This window comes from Varanus komodoensis, unplaced genomic scaffold, assembly GCF_004798865.1.
Source record: "Varanus komodoensis strain SLA01 unplaced genomic scaffold, ASM479886v1 scaffold1, whole genome shotgun sequence".
NCBI lineage: Eukaryota > Metazoa > Chordata > Lepidosauria > Squamata > Varanidae > Varanus > Varanus komodoensis.
Window position 1 is genome coordinate 39,641,861 of NW_025335268.1, and position 27,727 is coordinate 39,669,587.

General features: G+C 38.2%; 1 protein-coding gene across 3 annotated transcripts in view; it reads right to left on the reverse strand.

The window, feature by feature from the left end:
- Positions 1 to 5,176: 5,176 nt before the first annotated feature.
- Positions 5,177 to 27,727, reverse strand: part of SASH1 (SAM and SH3 domain containing 1) — a 160,595-nt gene continuing 138,044 nt past the window's right edge. For 2 of the 3 annotated variants that reach the window (XM_044423033.1, XM_044423051.1), the window contains exons 13-20: positions 23,279 to 23,414; positions 20,452 to 20,621; positions 17,941 to 18,150; positions 15,672 to 15,822; positions 14,460 to 14,573; positions 8,927 to 10,002; positions 7,813 to 7,944; positions 5,177 to 6,968 (exon numbers count right to left, since the gene is read on the reverse strand). In XM_044423033.1, coding sequence (XP_044278968.1) covers positions 6,708 to 6,968; positions 7,813 to 7,944; positions 8,927 to 10,002; positions 14,460 to 14,573; positions 15,672 to 15,822; positions 17,941 to 18,150; positions 20,452 to 20,621; positions 23,279 to 23,414 — 2,250 coding nt within the window. In that variant the 3' untranslated portion in view covers positions 5,177 to 6,707. The remainder of the gene's footprint in view (positions 6,969 to 7,812; positions 7,945 to 8,926; positions 10,003 to 14,459; positions 14,574 to 15,671; positions 15,823 to 17,940; positions 18,151 to 20,451; positions 20,622 to 23,278; positions 23,415 to 27,727) is intronic. The other variant, XM_044423043.1, reaches the window with a different exon arrangement.

The following is a 27,727-nucleotide window of genomic DNA, read 5'->3' on the forward strand; positions in this document are numbered from 1 at the left end:
CCAGAATAGTCCAGAGGAAACTGGGCAGTCTGGAAAACTGGTAAACCACCATGCTGCTGAGCAAAAGCTTATAAAGAAGCTTACAGTAATAGCTGCAGTAAATCTTACTGTCTCAGACTCTGAACCTATATTTTTCCATAGTAACTTGAGGTTAGCAAACTATGGTGCAGATTTCACATCATTAGTGGAATTAAAAAAGTCAGCCACAATGAATAGCAGCTGCACTGGTGGAACTCAGCTCATTAAAATGGTTTGCTTTGTCCATTGCCCTTATTGTTCTTACACAAAACAACTGCATTTTGGTTCTTCTAGAGACAATGTAGGTGCATGTTGAAAAGTCCCCAATAAAGAGGATAGATTTTATATATTGCAAGAAGAAAGACAATGTTTTGACTTGAACATTTGTTTTGTCTTGTCTGCTGGAACGAAATTATTCACAGATGGCTTTTATGAAGTTATTTCATTATTTCTGGAAAGTGTGTAAGTCTTTGCTAGTAACTTTGGATTGGATCTTCTCATGTGTAAACACATGCATACAAGTAGGAATATTTCTAGGAATTGTGTTTGACAGATTTCTCAATTTATTAGGCTATGGCTATTTCAGGAGACACAAGTATGTACAGCGTAGAGGAATAGGAAAGCAAGTGCTGTTTTGTGATGATGGTTTTGTTTTTAATTTTATTTTGTTATGCAAAAGTATCTTGGAAACGAGCAACGTATTTATCCATAACTCATTACAATTCCTGCAGGAAAATCCCAGTGTCCAATTTCTAGTTAGATGAACAGTGCCCTCTTGTGGGAACAAGAGTGAGTGCATGTTGAAGACAAAAGGCTATCTGCTTTTATATACCATCTTTTTTCAGGATTCTGTGATTTTATTATCTGAGTAGAGTTGAGGATTCCAAAAGGGGGCAATGTCTTTTAAAGCCTTAAATGGCTTGGATCCAGGAGACTTAAAGGACTGCCTTTTTCTAAATCTGATGTCTGGAGGAAATGCACTGTTCTGTCCCATCTATATGGGAGGCTGCTTTGATGAGGACGAGGTTGTCATAATTTTCATTAATTGAGTTGTCATCTAATAGTGCCCCAGGCTATATGTCAAGGGTCAAAAAAAGTAGACCTGCATACTGTGACCAGATTTTGGGGACCATCAGACTGCATTTATAACCTTCTAGACCCCAAGAAACCACTGTTGGAACAAGAATGCTAGCTGAGCTACCATTTGGGGGTGAGCAAGCAAAAGACAATTTCCCAGAAATGGGTGAGCCAGGTCTTTAATATAGAGGTCACAGCTGTGGTAAGTGCAGATGATTTGGTCCAGGCTGCTTTGTGGAAGTAGGGATTTTACTTGAGATGAGTAATGAATAACTGTGTGTGTGACTGGTGGTCATTGCATTCATTCCACAAAGCTGAACTACCTACACACACTTATAATCTAATAACGATAAAAATCAATAAATATTTTTTACCACTTCCAGCAACCCCAACCATCTTTTCTGCCACTTTACCCCATTCCATAGTGTATTGTGCCCTTTTCTTTATAAGGATCTCCAAGACAGGGAGCTCATGGCTATGATGAGCCAGGCTCCAGGATGTGCTACTGCATTCATTGTGCACTATATTTCTATCCCTTTCTTCCTCTTGCAAGGAACCCAAGGCAACTTAAACAATCCTCTTCCTTACTCCATTTCCTCCTCATATCAGTCCTGTGAGTGGCCCAAAGTGGCCCAAGGAGCCTCATGGTTGAGTGCCAACTAGAACCTCAACCTCCCAAGTTTCAGTCCAGCACTCTAAGTACTCAGTATTAAACTCAGCCGTGCTGTGTTAAATACTGTATTGCGTTATATACACGGGCCTGCCCATGAATACTTCAATTACAGAAGCTTCAATTACAGCATTATGTGGAAGGTAGGAACATTTGAACTGATAGAGCCTTTCTACATTAGTGCTGAAATAAATACAAAGACCGCATATTCACTTCTGAGCTCAGTTCACAATGTTGGTGTCTTATCATGGGATATGAATTAAGGACAACCTCTTCCCACATCCATATTTCTGTGGGTTAAGAGAATAGATGAGTGTCTTCAATAGCAAGTGCTTTATAAAGGTATGGTTTTCTGTAGTTGTATCGTAACTATGAAATTCTTTCCTGGCTGACCCCCCCCCCACTTTTTTTTTGTCGGGGTGGGGGAGGAGAAACCAGGTAAAGGTGTTTTGTTGCCCAGAGATTTGAATTGCTTTTCTTTAAATGATGGTATGATTTTGGCTAGTTGATGAGCTGTTTTACCAAGTGAAGGCCTTTAGGATTTCATGCAAGTGATGTATTATCTTTAACCTCTGAATGCAGATAAAATGTACCTGTTGTTCTTGCAACATCCTACGTCAGTGTAACGAGAAACTGCTCTTTATCTTGCAACTTCAGTTAAGCTTTAATTATAACAATGAACTTTTAAAAGATTATGAACTTGAAGGAATTTATTTTCTTCTGAACAATAGGACATTATAGAGAAGTTTTCATACACAGAAAATTCATTTTGTTGCCTCTTTTTGCTAAATAAAACAGCACAATAATCTTTACACATTCATAAGTTGTTGTTTTCTCATTTTATCTGTCTACTATACACAGCTTTCTCAGGTTGAATCAAACTGCAAGGACATATTGATACTGGTATATTACAGCTACTTACATTATTTATGAACAGCAAATGGAGAAAAATAAGTTATTTAAATATTGATTCATATACAGAAAGTGCAACATTTGTTAGTTGTTACATAACTTGCTTAAAGTTTTTGTTTTCCAAAAAAAGAGGTTTCAGTTATGGGTAAACATTAGCTTGTATTCAAAGTATTTAGCTTAAAAAATACAAAAGTACAGCTGTGACTTGGTGAGTTGACCTTTATTGCTGTATCTTGGACTGAGTTAATACAATGAACAAGGATCTGTGCTCTGATGACTTATTTCCAGTATTGCCACTTGCACTCAGAACCAGTTTTACAATTAGGACCATCAAGGACACCTTGCTCCTTGGTTAACTGTCAAATAAAACTGTACTCCATTGGTGCTGAATTGTTCCCTCTCTAGACAAAGCCAGAACTGAATAACCACAAGAAGCTATATATGTTGATAATCTTCAATCCAAGTTTTGTTTGGAATACTGCATGTAAAGAGCAAAAGCTAAATAGTACATTATTGTTAATGCTGAGATTATTACATCATTGGAAATTCCTCTGCAGAATGTGGTATCCCACATTTTAAGGCCTTATCAGGATCAATATATAAGCTGGTGAAATGATGAACCAGTTAATCAATGGTTCCCTAAAGCAATATACACACACACACATATATGCACATAAAAATGTAACTTAAAAATGGAAGAAATTATAAAAAGCATTTAAAAGCTATGTCCATTAAAAATTAAAAAAATGCAATTGGAATCTTGCATGAACAGGCACAGGAGTTAACCTCTTTGGCCTCAAGTTTAAGAAATCCTTTTGTTTCCCTTCCTAATGTATCTTAGAGATAGTCATGTAGACAATACTATTCTCGAAAGGAACGAGTCCAAAATATTTCCTTTGTTCAATGTTTTAGATTTAAACAATTAAGGCAACTTCTATATGCTAATTTATTACTATTAAAAAACAACCAACTGATCATTGTTGACTTCTAGCATGCAGGATCTGATGGTACAGTTTTATTATTTTTTTTTCATGACCCTGCATTTAGGAGGCTAAATATTTTAAGTTAATCATTACAAAACCAAACATAAATTATCAATAGATGAAAATGCTGGAGCTCATCCCTGATTTGCAGCATGGCCAAATAGCTTGCTTGATACATGGTTTCTGCATGTGTACAGGTTCCTTAATTTCAGCAGAAGTAACTGCTTTGTACAGACAAAGCAATATTATTCTCCATTTAGGTTGCCATTTTATGTATTTTCCTGGGAATAAGCCCCACTTACTTCTGAGTAGACATGTATGGAATTGTAATGCTAATTACTGGAAATCTGTGGGCATATGAGTACACTGAGCAGACTGATTGAGGTGTGGGTAGGGGTGCATGTTTTGTGAGGTTCCTAAAAGTCTTTGATAGCAGGGTTAATGTAAAGACACAGGGTTAATGTAAAGCACACCTTTGTCCATAAAGACCTCGTGGGGACGGTTCACTGTATGTTACAATCTCTTAAAGAATATGGGGGATAGAAGGAATGTTTCTCTTACTTAGTCTACATGGGCAACTTAAGACTCTAATTATTTTGGCCAATTGATTCCTATCAGTGCTAACCAACATAGTCAATGGTGTGAGATCATGGAAACTATAGCCCAAAATTTCTAGTGTTTCCAAGGGTCAAACCCTTCAAAACAGACTTACAGTATACATAGGGATCTGCAGCAGGAATTGGTTGAGATGTTCATTCAGTTGTGAAATTTCATTCCTTAGGTGGCTTTAATGAGATCCAGTTCTTTTGTCATTAAGACCAAATGAAAAAAATTACTCAGAAAATAAAACACTGGTGCTTAATTATTGCCGTTTATCTTGGAAGCTTACTTGGTTTATTTTAATGGAATGCACTTCCAATTTGAAAATGTATTTATGATCAAAGACTTAGCTGCTTTTGAAGGAATGTTTGTTGGTTTTCCAGAGTTTACTTGCCTTAAAAATGAGCTACCCCCCAAAATACCATTTTCTCACATTCTCCACAGCCATCTTAAGAGCTTAATACCTCTCTATGTCCCTCCAAAGGAAAGAAAATCCAGAGCAGCTCTGAATACAGTTTAGACTTTTGTTTTTAATTTTGGAAAGGTGACAAAAAAGTATGAAACTTAGAGAGATCAAATTGAAAGCAGTGTTGGGGAGGGCAGTATCATTTCTTTAGGCCTTTGCAGCAAAATGTTCTTTTAAGCTGAATGTACTTTCAGAGGTTGTATAAATGATTTCAGAGGCAGGGCTAGGGAGGCACAGAGAGGTGACAAGACTGGCTTAAAATTATATACCTGGGTTGTGCCAGGTCTTGGAGTCTCATACTGAGCTCATTACATCTTTACTTCCCTCTACTAGCATGTTAATGGCTGCTACTGAATAATCTAGATATTAGGATTCCAGCTGAGCTTATTTGGTATAGAAAATGTCTGGTCATGTACAAAAATAACCTTTGTATCACAGAAGCAAGGAAGAGATTTTACATTGTATATTTTAATAGTTTCGGAAAACAATGTTACTATGCAGTAATAACAGGAGTAACAAACTGTTCCATTAACCCAGGTGACCTGTAGTTTAAGTCATTTCATCACCCAATAACAGAGGTGTTATATTGATTTTTGTAAGAATGATAGCTTGATATTTTTCCCATTAATGTGGAAATACAATTCTTGTTCTGATACTGTGTATGAAACACAGTTAGTTCAATCAGTTCATGTACTTCCACTGGGTAACTTTACCTTTAAAACTAAAGAAAACATTTCCCATTGATATGGTCAGGATACCAAGTCAAAGCTGCAGCAAAGCAATTGACAATATAACCGTATACCAAATTACAGATTAACATGGGAAGTATATGTGTGCGTGCTTATAATATATATAGACATACACACATACACAAGGCAAGCTATTTTTTTAGCCTTTTAGTAATACCAGCAAGTACGAATTGCCACAAACAAGTTATAGCCTGAGAACTGAAATATGATTTAAAAAAGAAAAAAGAAACTTTACAAAACAGACATTACAATGAGATAATATATCGAAACTGCTTTCTAAAAGGTCTGGGAAACTTGGACATGACTAAGTGAACTGCCCAAAGCATTTTAAGAAAAAAAAGAATTAACAAAAGCTGATTGCTAGATAAGCAGTTATACAATTTAATTCTATACAAAGAAGGAATTTTCTGAATCTGATAAATTGCAAGGAGGATCAGCTATACACTGAGGGGAACCTGTGGCCTTACAGCTGTTCTTGGATTTCAGCTTCCACCTTCTTCAGCCATTGGCCATGCTGTCTGGGGCTGATTAGAGTTGGGAATCTCACAACATCCAGAGAGACACAGGTTCCCTGAGCTAGGGGTATTGCAGCCAGAAAAAATACACCAAAAGCTACTAATAGGAAGATGGAGGAGTTGTCATTATTAATACATAAAGTTGCTAGACTGAAAAGGATGAGCATATAATACCCAATAGGAGACCCAATCCATAATGCAATTATTTCTGCTAAGATCTTTTTTCTTCATGGGATGTGCACAACTAAATGTATGGTCAGAATAGTATGTTCTTGATGGTCCAATGGGCTCTACTTTAACCAGCAAATGGACCCAAAGCACCTGATGATCTAACTTTGCGATCTTCTACTTCCTCCCAGCTCCTGGGCTTGGAGTGGATGTATTTTTTAAAGGCTGCCTTCTAGCAAGTAGAAAGATCCCTTTTTGTCTTAGATACAGGCAATACCACTGGGCCTCAATCTAGCCTATTTTAAAAATTTTAAGGAACCATTCCTTGTGTCCTTTCTTGGAGAAGGTATCTGTGAGCACCATTTCTCCCCTCATGACAGTTGTGTCTATTCTACTGTATGAATCATGGACAAAACCCACATATCTCTTATCCTTCCCAACAACCTGCTTTATTTGATCCAATTTTTGTTCTGCAGAAATTAAAGATGAAATGGACACCAAAGGAAACAGAAGGTTCTCCAACAGGCCACTGTTACATTCCAGAGCATGCTAAACTGTCTCTGGGTCAAGGATTTTGAGAATTCTTGCTGCTGCCAAAAGCTTGCTTATGTGCCTCTCCTCTGTGATACCAGCCTCTTGAAGTGAAGTCTGTGATAGAGAAGGCACTTTGCTTAGATCATTGACTCCTGCAGCCATGAGTAAGCTTGAGTACATAGGAAGGCCAATAGAAACCAGCCAGTCAGTAATGGAAGCAATGTGTCCAGGGGACACAGGTTTGCGGCAGATTTCAGTAAGACCTCCACTTGGAATCTGGAGCAAGAGAAAACAAGATACAAGCATTTGGCTCTCTTGAGAAAATACTGTCGTCCACAAATATGTTGGCAGAATGGGTACATGCTAATCCAGATCTAATGGATGGAACACTGCCCCATTTGTTCTAATGGGTGGTGTCCTCTCTGTTGTACTAATGTGCTACAACTTGAGTGTTTAAAACAAACATTCCAAACCATATTAGCTTAAGGCAGCAGTGCTATACATACTTACCTGGAAGTAAGACCCCTTAAATTTAATTGTGCTGTCTATAAGATATTTTGAAGTAGATATAAAGACAGTTTTCAAACACTCTTTTTATTCCAAGTCTTGTTGGTTGCATATAAATGGTGCTACATTAAAAGTAGGTCCGAATCAAATATTTTCAATTTTCGTTTTGCATCTCAAAATAAAGGTCTTCAGTTGCAGCACTGCCTAGGTGAACAACGTGAAATCATTCAGCCTTATACTATCTTCCCCTAATGCCTTCTGCGCAAACAAAATCTTGCAAATCTACGCAAGGCCACTTCTGAAGCACTTACAGTAGTGGTTTCTGTCATGCACACTGTTCAATGAGTAACCGGAATGCTTCCTTGGCTTTTTACATTCTGTGGGCATCCTTGCTGCTGCTACTGATGTCATCAGTTTAAACAGAAAAGTGGCATCAACCACAGTATCTCAGCAACAGTAAAAACAGCAGAAAGGCTCTGCTCATATGAAAAACTAACATAGTAATGAGATGAAACTTTGCTTCACTAGCTTTTTATATGCAGAGAATTATTGTTAATTTTACTTGAGAAATTAGTCCCTTGACCTTAAAATAGAGCATATAATCCAGACTTACTGCCATACGGTGCTGCTTCCTTAGCAGTTTCACCCGGATTTGGTCCAGGTTTGTAGCAACATCCTTTTCCGGTTGCTCTAGGTCTTCAGAGTATCTTTGTACCAAAGGTTCAGGAATCCCACAGCGGCCATGCTGCAGATTCCAGTCATCCAAAGATGAGAATAGAATTTAAAAAAATAAACAAAATCTAGTTAACCATAGTGTCTCTTCAAGTACTAAGGACAGATGGCTGGTTGCTGTGCTTTAAGGAAACATTATCATTTCCAGTTCCACAGAAATATACATTTTTCATCTGCTTCTTTTTTCAATAATTTGTACTAAGATAAATTTTGGATTCTAAACCTATTTCATGGAAAGCTTACAGAACATTATTGCAAAGGTATTACTTCATACTGTAATTTGTGTGCTGTTGTGACACACATGGAAGCTTTTGAAATGAAATTTTAGAGGACCGTGTCTGGGGTTTCTCTTGAAAGAAGAGGTGCTATCCATCCATCTTGTGCTTTAAAGACCTGCTGATTTTAACAAGGCGGAATTAAACATGCATTTAACTCACCCAGTGAAAGTGAGAAGCAAAGTTTGCTTGATTGTGCCCATTCCAACTAATGGGCAGATAGGCATCTCATGTCTTGTTGCCTCTGAACAAAGGCCAATTTTTACATGTTTACATGCAGCATTAATTTAACCAGTGTATTATTTAGTAACCCATTAGGTTCTGGAGCTGACAGCAACCACCATGTGCAACTATTTCAAATAAGTTTCATGTGTCAGTGTTTATCATGAAGTGAATGGTTTGTGTAAAGTTCTTCACCATGTGAATTCAGCAAGTGGCCCCACCACTGCAGACTTTGGAAAGGAAAGGGTTGGAACAGAATAATGAAAAATGGCATAAAACAGCTTGCCACACAGATCTGGCAAATACATTGAACAATTTATGGCAGTCGACTCAGCAGTGGTGACTGAAAATCATGAACATGTCAGTATTATCTCCTTTTTCTGTGAGTGTATCATACCTTTTAGGAACAGCTCCACAGAACATGCAAAAGGGGAAGGGGGGAACTGGAAATATTAATTCCGTTAACAATAGAAAATGTTCAGCCTTCCTGCACCATACCTTGTCAGAATATGGGTCTTCTGTGAGATCGATATCTTCAGATTGCAGCTTGTTTTCTATCAATGTCTCCAAATCCAGCCCTCTTACACTGGAGATCTTTCTCACAGATGAAGGATCTAGTTTTAACACATGTTGCTGAACACTAGCAGTCTCTGGAAGGTCTGACAACCAAGGAGGCCTTATGCTGGAAGGGCTCCTGGGTTCCTGTTCAGGAGATGATCTACACACAGTTATTCCACTGGAATCAGAGCATCCAGACTGGATGGCCTTTTTTGGTGGCAAAGATGGCACATCTGGACATGAGGGCAGGTGGCAGTGTCCATTGGATAGGCGTTCCCTGCTTTTTTTGGCAGGGACTGGAGGTGGCTGTGAAGAGGTTTTTGGCTGTATTTTTGCCTCAGTTATATGCTTCTGATCAGAATCCATGCCACCCTTGGCATCTGGACAATGATCAGCCCTTCCAAGATCCTGACTAGGTTTTTTATAGCCTTCAAAAGGTGTCCAGATTACACCATGCGCAAGTGAGGATGACTGAATGTCAGAGTTTTGAAACACAGGAAGTGTTCTACTGGAAGGGACAGTTACAGAGAATTGCAATTCTTTTGCTTTTCCTTTAAGAGAATCAACACCATCTTTGCTTTGCTTAGCCATCAGCAGTTCTGTCATGCCACCTCCAGATCCTGTTAGCTTTTTTGTTAAATCCAGTGTACCCTGAGGTAAAGCATCCACCAACTTTACACAATCCATGCTAGATTCTCCATGAAGATCTCCAAGAGAATGAGATCTTGGCCACATATGTACATGTTGTGTGCCTTCAAGAAGCTCACAGCTCCGACAGATACCAACTGGTAAACTTCTTCGGTTCTTCTTCAAGCCTACAACTGCTGGGGACTTGATGCAGCTTTTTGGAACTTGATGCAGGCAACTGAAAGCTACCTTCTCTCCTTGCTGTGAGGCATTTATTGATTTAGTGAAGGACAAACTGGGATAATCTGCCAATGGATTTCTGTGCAAATCCTTAAAACTGTATTCACCGGCTAATTTTGAGGTCAGGAGACAATGCTTTCGAGTCTTAGCTGAAACAAAAGAAAATAAATATTAGTTTTTCTGCAAGGAACAAATGAAATATATTTAAATGTCTGTAAATGTAATACTATTTCTCTTACATGCACCCACACACACAATTTTCTGTGGTATTTCAGTGCAGTATATTATATTGAATACAAGCACGTGTAGGATTTCAGTGTAAATAGGTTTAATATTCTCATGTGTTAAAATAAAATCTTAAAACTGCCTTTTTATTTCCAGCCATAAATGGGTTTTTGAGGAATGGCAAACCTTGCTTGCTCAATATCCTGCAGGTGTTTGCTGTCAGAGTAACTATGGTCACTGACTCAGAGAGACTGCAAAGTGCTTTATTTTTCAGTTTGCTTTCTTGATAGCTGTCAAATTAAACTATCAAAAGAAACCAAAGCCATGAATGATCCTTGCTTGCAAAAGGGGCTAAGCAGTAAATCACCTCCTTCATGATGAGATCCTCTAAGGGGTGTTGTTCTTGTTGCTGTTGAGCTGACAGGTTCCTTATGCTTTTTCACCCTTCCTCAAGATTCTAATGTGGGAAATATTAGCTACCCTGTGATGGGAACTCATACCTGTGACAGGTAGCTGTCAAAAATCTGGTTTCTTTTAAAAAGAGTTTCTTGACAGCACTCTTAAGGGTGGTGGTGGTGGTTTTCAAAGCTATATGCTTGCATGAATGCCACTTCGACAGTGGACAACCCCTGTGCTTTCTTAAAGAGTGATAAACCAGTGATAGCTCGTTCAAAAGGCATTTTAATGGAGCTGCCACTAGTTGTCAATCTGGAGATTAGAAAAAATGAATCTCTGAATGAGAGAGAGAGAGAGAGAGCGCGGACTGCAAAGCGTTTGAGTCATATGGTGGTAGGAGGACAGGCAGATTGGATGTGCTGCAAAGATGTATGGAATACTTGTAGGAAGAGTGAGGGGGAGTGGGAGGAACAAATAATCTTTAGTTACACTGTGGGTTGTTTCACTGAGCCACCCTGTATAGCTTATTTGCAGGGCTGGTTGTCATGTTATAAGTCCATGCAATAACTAAAGAGCAGCTGGACCCTCAAATCCTCAATTTTTTTCAGTTAGTTAAAGTGTTGAATTTCCCATTCTACCTTCTGCTTTGTTTGGAGGAGACTACAGTTCAAATATATTTATCCTTTACCCTACATCCAGAAAAAATGCAACGTACTTAAGTTAACTTAACATGGTAGGGTATTTTCTCGACCCCAGCATACATTCCAATTTAGAGGTATAAAATGTCACATAATGCCACTTCTGCATTTGTCTTTTTTATCATGATAAAGCGTTTTTAAAACATCGAGATCCAGAAGATGCAAGGCAGTATGTTTTGAAGACAGATTTCATTTTTTGCCTATACAGTAACCAACAGTATTTTAAAATCTTCAAACATCACATATTATTTTCAGAAACAATCCAAGCAAAGTTTTTGAACCAAAGAGACAGAACACCAACACAAATTGGTATACACTGGGAATGAGAACATATTATTTGAATATTGAAATTTGTGTTCATTTTTCAATCATCCATTTTTCTATCCTTCTATAACAATGAATTTCAGATTTGAAAAGATTTCACATCCTCAATTTTTGGGCAAGGTCTGCTCTTCTTCATGACATTCAAAACTGAAATGGCCTGTATTAACCTCAAAAGGGCATTGGGCATTTTGTGCCCTGATATGTTACTCATTTCTGGGCTAACAGAAGCACCCCAGTGACAAACATCAGTAGACTCCTGCAACATTTTATGTCCCACGCATGTTTGGTTAATGAAAAGAATAGTGTAAAAAGTCATTTGGGTGAAAGGGACACTGTTTACTACCATGCAGGTGACAATAAAAGTACTGGACTGTGGGCTTAATTACATATAAATCATACAACAGAATGTGAGCATGTGGGAAGAAGTTCTATTGAGATGCATGATGAGGCCTTTCTTGTTATTACTGGCTATTGTTTTGGAGTTTAGCTTGTGTCCCACAAGCTCACACAAGTAATTTAAATATGTAAATGTGGAAAGCTGACTTGTGAGATATGCAAAATATGAACTGGCTAATATATATATTATCCCATTCAGTGGGTGTAGTCAGTTGAATTAAATAAAATTGTCTATATTTTTTGAAGTATGGTCTGTGCAATTGGAGTGTCCATTTTCATAGGGAGGAAAGCTCCTGGTGGTAAGTCAGGCAACCAAGTGTGAGACTTTTAAAACAAGCAATATCTGTTCCTTTCAGCAGATCTACAATTTAGAGCTTTATCTTCAAGGTGCTAAACTTTGGTATTGAACAAGGAACAGTTGGTTGCTTTCTATCTAAATCCATTTTCAGACGTTCCAAAACACAGGCGCATAGACAGACAGACAGACTTTTTCACTCTAAAATGGAAAACTAACTTCATTACTTTTCCTCATGTATAGAATCATCAGAAAACTTTAGAATTGCAAATGAGGAAATAGGGAAGTGCATGAATGTTTTCTCTGATTGTACACACTGACAGGTTCTTGAGCTTATGTAGCCTGGCTTGTAAGAAGCAGGATTAATATATAAACAGGAATAGAAGCAGCATTCCAGAGACTTTAATCTGAAATTGAAATAGTCAAGCAAGCATGTAATTATTCATAATTTTTCTCCCTGGATGATGCTGAAGTCCAAAATTGTTTTCTACTTAGGCATCAAATGTCTTGCTCACTGGAAAAGGCCATACACATTTTGATGCTAACATTTGTTAAGAAGCAAACGAAAGAGATTTTGACACTTTCATGAGAGGAAATCCACAGAACTCATTGTGAGATGAAAATGTTTGCAAGCCCAAGAGCCACACAGAAGCCAGCATACCACTGGTACCCATCCAGAACTGGGCTCACCAGCTCTGTGGTCACACAAGATTCTAGTGTGAACAAACTGTGTCATGAGGAAATCCTCATGTTGAGATTGGCAATGAGGTTATGGCATAGGACACGTCATAGTTAGGAGGAAATTCCCCTTGAAACATGAAACAGCTGCTGCTGCTGCGGACCATGGGACACAGAAAGGGGGAACTTTAGTCATCTCTCCCATACCATGGTCCTGCTGAAAACCATTGCCCCATCCCACTCACAGTTGCTGTTTGCCCCAGGAGAACCTATTGGGCCCAATGGAACCTTCTTGGGACAAATGGCAGATTGGATGGGGAAATTAAAAACAGGTAAACCCACTTCTCTATACTGCATGGAGTCCTGCAGCTGTTATTTAAAAGTTGAAAAGCTAGATATATTGTCATCTTACAATCAACATGATGTCTAATTTGACTGAAAGAGAAGAAGGTGGGAGGAAAAACCTGCATGGTTTCACCAAAATAAAAATTACTGAAAGGCTACAATCATTTTAAAGTTTAAGTGGGAAACTGTTCAGTATACTACTGGTTTGAGAAGCTCTCAGATAATATCCATTTATTTTAGGGAACCAACTACTTTATGTGTTGAAGGCTGTGTGAAGACAGGAGTATTTAATTCACTCATTCTGGTTCTAAAACAAACTGATGAGTGGACACAATGCAGCAGGTGGTTCTTACTCTCCTAGTTGCCAGTGCCTGAATCAAGTTGACGTGCTGCAGCTCATGCAAAAGACTCTGGGAACAGCTCAACAACGCAGCCCTTTGAGCAAAAGGGCATGCTACGTGCATCTCAAGTAAAAACAACTTCCCAAAGAACAGTCTTTTTATGGCTCAGAATAACTACTCTTAGATCCATATAAGCAACCACATTAGATCTCCACTCTCAGTACTCAGGCAGGCAGCAGTATTGGATCAACTCTATTGGTCCTGGACAGCAAATGCTCTCGAGAATCATTTGCATGATGGAAAATACTGTTGTACCTAAAGAAAGCATGTGCCCTTGAGGTGGAGCCCTTCCCAATCAACTGATTTACATGACATAGCGGGCTCCTTTGTTTAATCCATGCTCCAGCATGGCACATACACTGAGTAAGTAATCCCTTCTCAGGGGTTGCTGTGTCATGTAAACCCATCCACTGGCAGTTATTTGAGAGTTAAACAATCCTCCAATAACCCTTTGTTTGTTCTGGAGTTATACAAGGTCTGCCTGATTCTCAAATAACCCTCAGTGAAAGAGTTCTCTGCTTGGGATTGCATATTCAAAATATTGCTCATTATGATTTAAATAACCCACAGTAAGCAAGCCATGTTAAGTGAACTAGCTCAGTGGAAAGAGAAGGAAGTAAATAATGTATACACTTCACCTTGAAATGCTGAACTAAGCAAGGGATCCATAAGATCAAGAAAACTAGGTCTGGAACAACAGCTTTGTTAAATTATAATAGTGAAAATATTGCCAAAATCACTATAAGGAGAATTTGTAAGATTGCTTCTTTTAGCATCAGAATGTCCTTTGTATCCACGGTCTAATAAATCTGGCACAATTTTGGATATGAATATAGATCAAGCATTACCATTCTCTAGGTTTTCACTGCTTTCATAGCAGCCTGAATCTCGGGGAGAGCACCCACCTAAGCCCTGGCCATCTTCAAGGAGTTTCTCCTGAGAGCCTGACTGGTCACTGTTACCTGGAGAGGGGAGAGAAAGTGCAAAAGTGAGAAGGCAGCATTTATATAAACAGCAGAGCTAACAATCTTTTCTTAACAGAATACTAAGAAACAAGCTAAAAGATTTATTGTTTAATAAGTTTCACAGAATTGCTGTCAGCATGTGCATCACATACCTTCAGAATTCTTGAAAAATTATAATCCAAGGCTCACATCATTCCCTGGACTTTGTACCCTGACACAGAACATCTAGAAAACAGAAGAAGGAACACCTTCCTCTTTTATCTCCATACATTGCTGCCTTCCAGAAAGAAGGTAAAAAAATTGTAGGGCTTCTTTTTGCCTGATCTTTACAAGTACAATTCTGAAATGTAGCAAAATTCCCAATCTCCCCTTTCCCCTGCTTACTTCCAGGCAGGCAGCGGTACTGGAAGCCAAGCTTGAAAAACTTCAGTGGCAACTCTTACAAGTACCCTGACCCTGTGTATATTTACATAGAATACGTCTATACAAAAGGCATGTATTTCCTAGTAAACCATCTGTAGACAGTCATTGTGCATTGTCAAATATTTCCCCAGACCCTAATTATTTTATTTTATTTAGGTTCTCCTTTTCTGATGTCCTGCAGTGCTGTCAGCCCCTCACCTGGTATGGTGGTAGATAACTTGTGCTCTCCAGCTGTTTGGGCTTACAATTCACATGATTCCTCACTACTAAATATGCTGCCTAGGGCTGATGTAGACCAAACCATGTGGAGGACCACAAGTTGCCCACCCCTGCTCAGTGTGTTACCAGCTGCTCGAAGCGTAGCAGAAATACAAAATATGTCTAAGCAATTCCTCAGACTGTGGAATTAACATCCAGATTTCACATGGAATGTGAGTCATATTTTGAACATAAGCTATATAAGATACAGATAGCAAATGTTAAAAAAGAAATTACTAATAAGAAATTAACTTGTCTAGTGGAAACACCACCAGTTTTTTCTGACAAATGTTGCAATTACTATCTAATGTTGCCATTACTGATCTAATTAGGATTTGAAGAAAGCAGAACTATGACAGTTCTAGAATTGACAGATCTTTAGCTGTGTACTGGAAAAGAAATTCAAGGCCTCACTGTCGTATTCCTGAAGCAGTTCCACTGCTGTCAAGAGAACAGCTCTATGTTCTGGATCCCGAATGTTGAGTTCATCTAAGTCTTCTTCCTCTAAGAGCTTGAAGGTATCTAAGTCTTCGTAGCCATTGAACAGAAACGTGGGCATATGCTCCTGTAGCAATAAAAACAAGCAATTTATGAAAACAAGGGAGCAGTGCAGAACAACTCAAATCAAGGCATCAGCACCAATGTAATGTGTTTCTAAGACCCTTCTTAATCAGGAACTATCTTAAAACAGAAGGGTGTCAGAGGACTAACGGGGTCTGAATATTAAGCAGTTGGTGTATGGTTAACTGCATGTGTGCAGCTGGACTTGTATGGGAAACTTGGGTAGAGACCATGGCAAATAAAGAGCAGCACTTTCCTTCTGGGGTGCTGTCCTTAGAAGAAGCACTCTGGAATCCAAAGACTGTTTCATGAGGTTGGGTGGGTCTCTTTATCAGCAGACCCCGGAATGCTCTTTTGAGGAGCATCTATGTTCTCAATGGATGCTTCCCCTTTAGAGTAATAGTAGCAGTAAGATTTCAAGACCCTCTGGACTTTCCAACTGTGACTCTTCTGTAGAGCTCTGGAATTTAGTTCGGATCAAAACTTGACTTTCCTGAGAGCCACTCAATCATGACAAAAGTCAGATTTCTGGTCAAGCCAACCTGTCTTGAGAACGAGTCCTGAATGGAAATACTTTTCAGTTGTTGCTGTTGTTGTTGTTTTTAAGATAGGCTAAATTTTAATCTGCTGTTTTTTAAAGATTGAAGATGAGTGTTTTTAATATAAATGCAAAACAGGTACAGTGTGCATCCCATGAAAGGATAAATATATAATATATAAAGACATATGAATATCTTTTCCTGTATAGAACAATTAAAGCTAATTGGTCTCACAAACTGGAAGTGGTAGGGAGGGATGGAACAAAAGGAATTATTTTTATTCATAAATCAGCAATTTAGTAAATGTTTACAAAATTATGGGTTCAGGGAACATCCACAGAGACTTAGCTGTTAGCACTGCTCTCCACTTTAACCTTGAATAACTTTTCTGCTGCTGAATTTAGAATCAAATAATGAAGCAACTTGCTAAAAAAAGGTCACTTCTGTTTAACCACTCGAGTAGGAGGAAGGATAAACAGCATGCATGTGATCTTGAACATCAAGCGGCACATGTTGCAGGGTGCAGACTAAGTTAGTTGAAATTAGGGCCCAAGAAAATCAATAGTACAAGTTTGTCATGACTTAATTACGTTATTCATGAACCAAGGTTCAGTTAATTTAGTCTGGATTCTGTCTGGATTATAATATATGCTGCTATTAGCAAACATCACTTTGTGCAACTGTCAAACAAATTAAGTGGTATAAAATGAATAACTGATGAGAAAAATAATTAGTCATTAGTTTCCACTCCCAAAACCAATGACTAATTGCAATTGACTTGAAACAAACACAGGAAAAGTAGAATACATGAACTAGTAACCATAAATGGGTTATCAGATGCTAGTTCAAACGGTGTTTATTGTTAATGCACATGGACTAAGAACCATCATACATATACATGGAGTCATTAATGGAACAAATCTCTGTAAATTCAAGTCAATCTTTCTGCCAGACTAACTCTAATAAAAAGATATTTAAACAATAATGTCTTACAATATTTTCATGAAAACCTGAGTTCCAGATTTTGGCAAATGTCCAGACTTAATAAGCTCTATGATACCACTATGATAAAACAAGTGATTATAGACAGATTTTTCACCAAAACTGACCCTGCAGCTAAGAGACAAAGAAGAGAAGAAACCCCTGAAAGAGATCTCCCCAATGTCCTTATGGAGGGGGACTCTCCCTCAAAACAATAACCTCGCTCCCACCTAGATTAGTGTTTTCCACTGTACTGTACAGTACTTTGTTACTTTGTTGTTCTTTGTCACTTTGTTTCAAATTTTTCTGAATTAAAAAAAATAGTTACAGAATGGATTAACCTTATTTCCGTTGAACCTTACGGGGAAATTTGACTTGGCTCATGACCAAAAATTGGCTCACAACCACATTCGGAGGGGCCAGAACGAATTAACTCTATTTACATTGAACCTTATGGGGAAATTTGACTTGGGGCACAACCAATTTGGGTCACAACCAGAGTTGTGGAACGGATTAAGTTCGTGAGCCAAGGTACCACTGTATATAGCATGATGCTATTTGTAGCAGAAGAGTAAAACAATTAGAAGAAAATGGAAGCCAACCTTTAAGTTGATGCGATCAAGAAGTTCTTCAACAGATTTAGGTTGAGGTGGTCTCCCTTTCCGTCGCCTCCTTGTGGGCCTTTTTGGCTTTTCTTCCTCTTCGTTTAAAACATCGACATAGATGAACTTGAAAGTACCCACTTTGTTGTTTAAGAGACCCATCCAGGTACCCATGGGAGGCTTGCTAATTATATCAATGATATCACCTTTCTGTTGATGAACAAGCAAGATTATATTTACCTGTAAACCCCAGAGGTATTTGCAAATTACTCTTACCAATATAAATACAAATCTTAGTGTATACAGACTTTGTGATGGAAACCTTATATAGAAGAGAGCATGAACTCTTTTTCAGTCACAAGTTTTATATCACAAAGTTATTTTCTTCAATGTGAGACAATCCAGTAATCTTTTAAACTAAGTGTGCATAGAACAGATAGAACATCTCTCCCAGGTTTTTAAACAGGGATACCTCTACATAAGGTTTTTGGTATTATATGAATGTTGATGAAGAATTTCTTTTAATTGCCTGATTCTAGAAATGAAACTCTGAAAAATGTTTGTTGATTTGTCAAATCCATAAGTATAGCAGAAATGAATTTGCAACATGAATTTCCAGTTTTGTGAGAATTCAATTATTTTCACCTCACCACTGATCTCTCAGCCTTTCCAGAGAGTTTTTCTAATAAATATTCTGGGTTTACTGAACATATTTTGTTAGTTTGTTGTATTTATATCCTGTTTCCTAAGCATAAAATGGTATCTGAACAAAGGAGCATACAGTTAATTATCCACAAAGTATATATGTTTGTATATGTTCATAAACACACACACAGGATAAAAATCTGTATTCAAAGGCAGATGATTAAAAATCCCCCTAAATATAAGGAACTGGCCAGCCAATTATCCCTAAGTGGCAATGGAGGTGGAATTCCAAGTGAAATACTGCTATCATGGAAAAGTTAACCATCCATCTGTGGTGGTACTGCAGAAAGACATCTCCAAGAGACTTGAGTTATTGGATTGTGCATTCTACATAAGAAAACCTTTCTTTAACAATACAGGAGGAGATTTTGGCCAGTGCTCAGAAACTCACTGGTAGCTATGCAGTTATTTGAGAATAATGTCTGAACGTACTCTCCAGCTGGTGACAGTAACCCAGCAGAGCTGTATTTTTGGAAAATTCTCCATATATAGGGCATCCTGTAATCAACCAGACCACAGGATATCACATAGTGCAAAATCAAACTATAGGCTACTTTCTTCTCAGCATATAAGCCAAAATGGGCAGAGAACATAGCTGCATTACAATTAAGTTAAAATGGTTTTTTCACAGTTAGTATCACTGTTAATACGCTAAATTACCAAATTGCTGTATGAAGTGATCTGAAGTAACTTTGCATTATGCTGTCTGGGGCTGCCTTTTAAGTCACCGGCAATAATTCTCAAAACTGTGTTCTTATTTTGAAATACCAGCTATTGCAAAGCAATAGTAGAATAGCAAAAACAGAAAGACAAAAATCATCTCAACTAAAATACAGATGATACAGTGGGATGGGACACTCTGTGAGCAGTTGGGGCAATCTGCATTTCCACTTATATCCTGTCACTGATAAGACTTCCACTACCATAATTCTATGCAATAAAGATGTGGCTGATGATAGTCTGTTCAGACATTCTGGAGTATCACTATGCCTAACAAACATACTACCATTTTTCTTTCTATAAGGGATCACACAATTGCTGAAGTTGGTATGTGTGTGGTCATTGTCAAAAACCACCACCACGATCATCTCTATACCAGACCATGGCTCTCTGGGTGGTTTCTAGCAACCCAAGCAAGTACCAGGAGTGGTCACATAATTGGTATCAATGCAACAGAAGGCTTATGCACATACAGGGAAGCGTGGAAGATCTTCTTCAGTATAAGGAACCCATGGCAATTATGGTTTCCATTCCTGTGGGGATGCCCAGCATATCCTCTCTGCATGTTGGCCCTCTTTTTGTAAAAATAAATTTTAGGCACCAAAGAATGTGGCTGCTGGGCTCACTTGGATGGGCATGGCCTGAGGCATGATTTTACCTCCTTCTCAACACTTACTTTCTTCTTAACAGCCCTTGATAAAAGCCAATTTTGTATTCCTTTAACAATCAGATGTTATGCATATCTCTGTAAATAGCAGTCCCTACCTAAAGACCAAACTGTTTGTTCCAGTTAAGGAGGTGAGCCTTCTTAAGTCTGGGCTACTATTATTTCATTGCCAGCTACTCTTCCCCAAGTTTATTACATTGCACAACATAGCAAAGATCACAGTTATCACTGAAGATGTTTGATACTGATGTTTTAATTAAAATAATCCCAATAACTACTGAAGAGCCTGAGAAGCAGGATCCCAATGGAACACATTAAGGAACAAGGGGCATCAAAATATTAATAATTCCAGTGCAGAAAGCTTTGTTGGGACACATTCTTGAGCAATCTCCCCAAATTAAAATATTCAGAAAAAGTACCTTCAGCTTCAGGGAATCAGTATCATAAGGGCTGGGAGTAAAATCAGTGTGAACCCTGGCCCGGCCACAAAACGGTCCTCTGTATGGAAGTTCTTCATCATCACCATCTTCAGACTTGACACTTTCCCTGTTACTGGCTGAGGAGTCTGTTGTACTTACTGTCTGCCCACCTGTTTAGGACAGAAAAAAGAAAAGAGTTTGCCCTACAAAAGGAAATTACAAAAACACCCAAAGCATGTTAGAAACGCTAATTCGATATTTATTTCTACTTAATATTATAGGTACCTTAAGACAACAGCTGCAACAGGTTCTGTACACCCCTTAACTGTATCCAGAATCAGTTTCAGTTTAAGGCCAGTTCCAACAACAAAAATCTGTGTTTATCAGCTTCCTTCAGAGACATCCACTCTTGTTTGCTTGTCAAGCACTTTCTCTATGTAGCTCAACGCAAGCTTTCACAGCACATGCTAATAAAACATTGGAAGCAGCTAGCACTGAAATGTTTTATGTAGACATCAGCCCTCAACAGGTATTTTTCTCAATTGAATCCTCCATCTTCCTCTCTTGCAAGACAGGAAAAAAAACAAGAGAATGAAAGAATGCAAGAAGGTGACACTGAAGATTTGCACTGTCACTGTAATATGCTTAGGTTCAATTGAGGAAAATATCTCTTTTTCACCTTGTGAAGATAAAAAAGGGTTCTTGGGAATCATACCTGTACTTAAGATCTGCAAATATATGATAATTGTTGCTGTAATATGCTGTCAAGTTGGCAACCCTATGAGTAAAAGCTCTCTAGACTATCCTGTCCTTGACAGCCCTGCTCAGCTCTTCTAACCAGAAGGTAGTGGCCTCCTTTATGGAATCAGTTCATTTCCTATTTGGTGTTCCTCTTCTCCTTCTGCATTTGACCTCAACCATGATTATCTTCTCCAGTGAGTCTTGACTTCTCATGATGTGCCCAAACTATGACAACTCCAGGTTTGTCATTTTTACTTTCAAGGACAGTTCTGTCTTGATCTGATCTATGACATACTTGTTCGTCTGTTGGTCCGCTCTTCTCCAGCACCATATTTCAAATTCATCTATTTTTTTCCTGTCAGGTTTTTCACTATCCTGTTTCCATACCTGTATCAGGAATACAATAGTGTGGGTGATCTTGACCTTGGTCTCAGTGAGATGTGCTTATACTTGAGGATCTTTTCAAGTTCTTTCACTGCTGCTTTTCCAAGTCTCAGTCCTCTTTGAATTTCTTAGCTGCAGTTTCTCTATGACTTGATGGAGCCAAAGTATACAATTTTAGCTTCTTCATTGTTATTAAAGTTGTGTAATTTTTCTGTAGAGATATTTGTTTCTATAATGTTCAGCTAAAGTCCTGCCTTTGCAATGTCTTCTTTCACTTTCCTCAGGAGTCATTTCAGTTCATTGTTGCTTTCTAACATAATATAGTATCATCTGCATGTCTTAAATTCTATATATCTTCCAGCAATTTTCACTCCATCTGATAAAGCAGAACCACCAGAGAGTTTCTGTAGCTTATCCATACATGTTTCCTTCTCTGAGAGACACACATATTAATTTTACCTTGCAAGTACTTTCCAATTCAGATATAGTTCTCATGTTTAAAATGTACATTATCAATAATAATTCAAATACTGATTCTTCTGAATGTGTTTGTATACAGAGTCGCACAAATCTAGTTGACAACCTTTTTTGCCACCACTGGTTTAAAATATCAGCAGTATTATTACAGCTATTAATTTAAAATAGATGAAGGAATTATAATCCCTTGTGGAATACCTTTATATAAGACTTGACCAAGCATTAACTTTGGACTTTGACTACCAACTTTATATGTTTTATACTTCATCAAGCAAGAATGTCCAATTTCACACAAAAAGAAAGCAAAGCCTTGGGTTCCAAATCTTATCAGCAGAGTAACTGGCAATTTATTTGAACCAAGCATTGGGTACTTTCATTCTCTTCACAGCCTCAATCCTTGATAGCTCAAAGCTGACTCTGACTAGGCTGTACATGGAAATACCACAACAATAATAGTTTACATGCAGTTTGTTTGAAAAAGATCAGATCTGAAGAACTGTTCCATTGTTTGCTCAGTACTGACTGACGCTATAGCATTTTTAATTTCACTTATAATTCATATTTGGTTTTCTGTGCTGCTTTTTTCTGTGTAAAAGCAAAGAATCATAACATCATTCAAAAGGATATAAAATCAGTTCAGACATAATTATGGCCTAATAAACTATGGTTATTAGACTAGGAGCAAACATTGGTCAGATTTGGATGACATGCTTTAGTTCATTCTTATTTAAACCATGATGAGGCACAGCACCCACAAGAGCCAGGCTGCAAACGCAGTCCTCACTTGGGTGTGTCCTCCTATGTAAACCTGGAAAGTGTGAATAAAATGAGGGTTAACTATGTAACTGTAGGGTCCTCCTATGTAACTATAACTTATGATTATCAACGGATGTTAAATACACACTCATTGGGTTCACACACTACAACAACCCCCGAATGGGTATGGTTTATTCAAAGTGGTGGCTGCACCTTGCATTAAGTAAATCAAAATGTGCTGTGAATGTCACGCCGTCCCACTGTGCCTGGATGCTCCTTCCCCTTATGCTCCATAATAGAACATTTGTGGGATGTGTGAAATCAGATAGTTTCCCATTATGGAAGCACCAGATCAATGGAAGCGTTATGCATGAGTGAGGAATATATGCAAACAATATTAGTTATTGGTTGAATAAATGATGAACCCCACCTCAAGCAGGCCCTGTTGAACTTTGTATTTACTACTTACTCATTGAGCTCTGGCCACTTAGTGAGCTCCTCAAACTTTCCACTGAACCACCAGCTTTCAGTTTGGGTTTATCCAGAGAATCAATATCTGGCTGTGCCAACTGAGGAGATTCTGGCATCACACCTAGGCTAGGATCCTGAAAGAAAATTACACACAATTTATGTTCAGATTCCTTTATACTCAAGTTCGAAATACTGGTTTACAGTAAGAGAAATGTTATCATCTAGGATAGATCCATTTCTATGTATCTGGATTATACTTACCTCCTAAATAGCCTAACAGAGGCAATAGACTAAGCTAGAGAAGGAGATTAAGAGAATCTATGAATAATCCTTTCCAAGCTGGTATGCTCCTGATATGATGGGACCACAACCTCCACCACTGTTTATGCTGGTTGGGGGCACATAGACTTATGTTCTAAAACATAGGAAGGGCACCAGTGTGGGGGAGACTGAGCTAAAAAGACAAATGTAAAAATGAAAAAACAGGCCCAAATTCAGAAAGTAACATGACCAAAGTCACAGAGAACCAGAAAGTAAAGACTGGAAGGAACCTGCCTCTTTTTACTTGGGGTTCAATAGTCCCAGGTAAATATGCACATGACTGCAACCTTGGAATGCAATCCTATTGTCCTTAAGTTGGTATCCCAGGAGCAATATGATCCTATAAAGATTTACTTAAGAGTAATTCCCAAAGAACAATAGAGGATACAGCCTATCTCTCTTGGATGAAGGAGAGAGATACTGTCTTCCATATCTGCAGAAACTTCTACAGCTTTTTGCTCCTGGAGTTTAGAACTGCCAATTCCCAGATATGCGGCTGGCGTTGGCGTAAAGAATTTAATCAGTAGGGAAATAGTCAAAAAAACCCACTCAGCCCAGAACAAGGTAACTCTTTCTTACTTCTCAGAAGTTCTTTACTTCTGAGAAAAAGCTTCTGCACAAAGGGTGGCAGAGAGAAAAAAACTTTACAAATATTTTTAGTGAAAGCATACAATTAAAAGGGACTCATTTTGACTCTATATCCTGTGGTTTGGTTGCTTTGTTAGGTGTCTAGAGTTGTCATCCTGCTTTTTGTAAATGAAATTGTAGATGAATGAACAAAAAGTTACTGTTTGTACTGAATAACTAAGCACATTATTTTTGAAGGTATAACGCTAAATATAGTAACCTGAAGATGCAACTCACTTTCAAAAATTGTAAACCAAACAAAAATCCTTTGCATGCAAAGTGCATTTTTTTTCATTCACTCAGGTAACAAGACAGATTCAAAAGGACTAAAACAATTATTTCCAGGAGCTATCTGCAGTCTGAACAGCATTAATTTATGTGTGGATGTGTGCACACACAGCCTGGTGTAAAGAAAGCATTTTGTTTGATAAATGACAAGTCAAGAAAATAACATGGTACAATATCCAACACTATCTGAAGCAAGAAATTAAAAGAAACCTGCTGATATACAAGAATTGCTGGCTATTCCCACCGACATGCAATCACAAACCATCTGAATGAAGCCTGTTATTTGCATGCTGCAGAGTCATCAAGAAACATATTCCCACAAATCATGCAAATCTCTTGAGAGAATTGGAGAACTGAAGCCACAAATTGTTAATAAGAATGTGTCTTCCATTTTTCTAATGTCTGTGTTTCTTGTAGTCCAGTCTTGTTGCCAGTAGCTTGCAGACAAGTTTGCAAACATGACAAATACCAGCTCAAACCTTATATATGGGCACTTGGGGCTGGCAGTGGCAGGAGACTCTAGTATTGGATGGCATATAACAACTTAAATGAATAAATACCACATCTGCCTGTGTGCCTTTATGTCAGGAAAAGGCCATTTATGGCCCTCAAAATGCCTTTGCCTACAACTCCAATGTGGGGTAGTGGTTTAGAGTACAGGCCTGGGATGCAGAAGATCTGGGTTCTAGTTCCCGCTCAGCCATGGAGCTCAGTGCAGTTTTGGGCCACTCACAGATTCTCAACCTAACTTATCTCCCAGAATTGTTGTGAGGATTTGACTGAAAGGAGAAGGAAAATTATGTAAGTTGCCTTGAGTTCCTTGAAAAGGAAAAACGGTGGGATAGAATTATAATGAATGAATGAATGATTCTCATGATCTATCATCTATCTATGCTGATTAGGGTTGATAGAAGTTGTAAGGCAAAACAGCTGGAGAGACTCAGGTAGACCACTCCTAATTTAAGTGCAGGTGTTGTTCTTCCTATGCATGTTTAGATAAAAAAAATTCTGCACTTCCCACCATTCCCCAGCTAGTCATGTTTTCTGATCAAACATATGTAGTATTGTACCCTAAAAAAATTAATATTTTAAACTTCTCTCTATACCCTTTCTTTTCAGAATGACTCTTAGCATAAATCAAGGGATTAACATTTGCATATCGTGTCTTGAAGCCATAATATATTTAATATATTAAATCTATTTATTTATTTATTAAAACATTTTTATGCCGCCCCATTCGCTGAAGCCTCGGGGCGGCTTACAACAATCTAATGAAAGTTTGGTTCAATGAAGGACTATTATGTTAAAATTCAGAAACAAAACTTAAAAGCAAGTTTAGTCTGACTTATTACCAGTATTACTATGCACTAAAATTAGTTGGATGTGCTCTTCAGTTCAGCTAATGAACAACTCTGGCTTATGCACTAATTACTGTAGAAGCAATGCTTCAATGAGATAGTTCTAGATTGAACTACTCTGATCTTCCTTGACTCAGCAGGAAACAAGATGCACCTGTATTAGCAAAGGATTACGTTATGTTACGTTAGTATCTTTTTATCTCTTGCAAGGAACCCCAGGCAGCTTACAAGGTTTTATTTCTCACAACAACTCTATGAGGTAGATTAGGCTGGGAGTTAGCAACTGGCCTGAAGTCAGCCAGTGAGGTGTATGGCTGATTGAGGACTAGAGCCTGGAGCACTCAAGTACCAGTTTAACTGCAACATTACACTGGCTGAGTTACAGTACTATTCTTGTACTAGTAGGCCATAAGCTTTGTGTTACGTGTTTAGAATCAGATGCCATGATGTTTGTGCCACATCTGTCAGGATCAGTTCAGAGCTTTGTACCAATCTGATAAATATTAAATGGATTTTGGAAGATCGATGGGCTAACACTTCACTACCACTGACTCTATTTTTATATAAGGAGTCTTGATACCACCAAGATGGTCTTGTGCATAATAATAGGCTTCGCTTCAGAACAGATGATAACTGCTTCATTCTTGCATAAATCCTCAGGCCAATTTTTTATTTGCAGCAACAGCAGTGCCTTAGTGCCCCACACCCACTCTGACAGGAATGAACCTGCTGCCAAAGTGATGGGCTTCTGGCCCTGTGTCACTGCAGATAAGTATGACTCAGAGCAAAACACAGGGACTGGGGACCTGAATTTAGCTCGGCATATTATTCCAACCTGTCTCGGAAGGCATAAAGATAAACACAAGCAGCGATGTTCTGCTTATCAAATACCAGCCTGTAGCTCCCAAATGAAGCCTGCTGCTACACTGCTGCATCTAGATTATTCAACAGTCCTCCAGAGGGCGATATTTAATCAATGGACAGTATTTTTACAGCTGATGCCAATGCCTGTGGTTGCTTGCCAGCAATTACTTGTTATGTGTATAGTTCAAGTGGAAAGACTGATGAAAAAAAGATAATAAAAAGTGTTGGGTATTTGACAACCTACCAAACCAAATTGCATGATGTTTGCCAAATGCAACATGCTTGGAAAAATAAATTGATTTTGGCCAGAGGAAGCTGAAAGAGCAGCTTTAAAAGAATACATATTCAGAATGAACTTTAAGGGCCAACTGTATAGATCTCAACAAGGAGGGAATTAAATATGTAATAAAGGCATACATGCTCATTTGCAAAGTTTTCTGGACGAATGGAATTGACAGACTTTCAGTCTATGTACCAAACTGTTTTAGCCAGATATGAAGACTGCCCACTGTGGACGACTTCGTGATACAGCATTCCATGCATCACAGACAAACTGTCCAGTGACCTAGAGATGTTCCCAGGGACAGATTCTTATTATTAGAACTATCTTTCCCAAGCATATTTTATAGAGTATTACTAACTGGAGAGAATTCCAATAATATTTGCATGGTTACTTTTGTTTTCTTTTTATTAGCAAATGACATTTTTCCTACAAATGTTCGTCAAAAAAATGCATGGAGCAGAAAAAGGCATGATTCATTTCAAATGAAAGGATTTAATGGACCATATTTATAATAAAGCGAGTAACCATTATGTAGTTGTAGGAGGAATGTGGAACCAATACTCGTGTCTCTAATCCCTTCAGCTCCATCCAGAATGGCCAATGGTCAGGTGGGATGGGAACTGGAGTCCAACATCTTCTGAAGGACAAGTCTGTCATCTGATTTCCAAGGATTTATTTATTAATTAAATTTGTTTAAAGGTCGCCT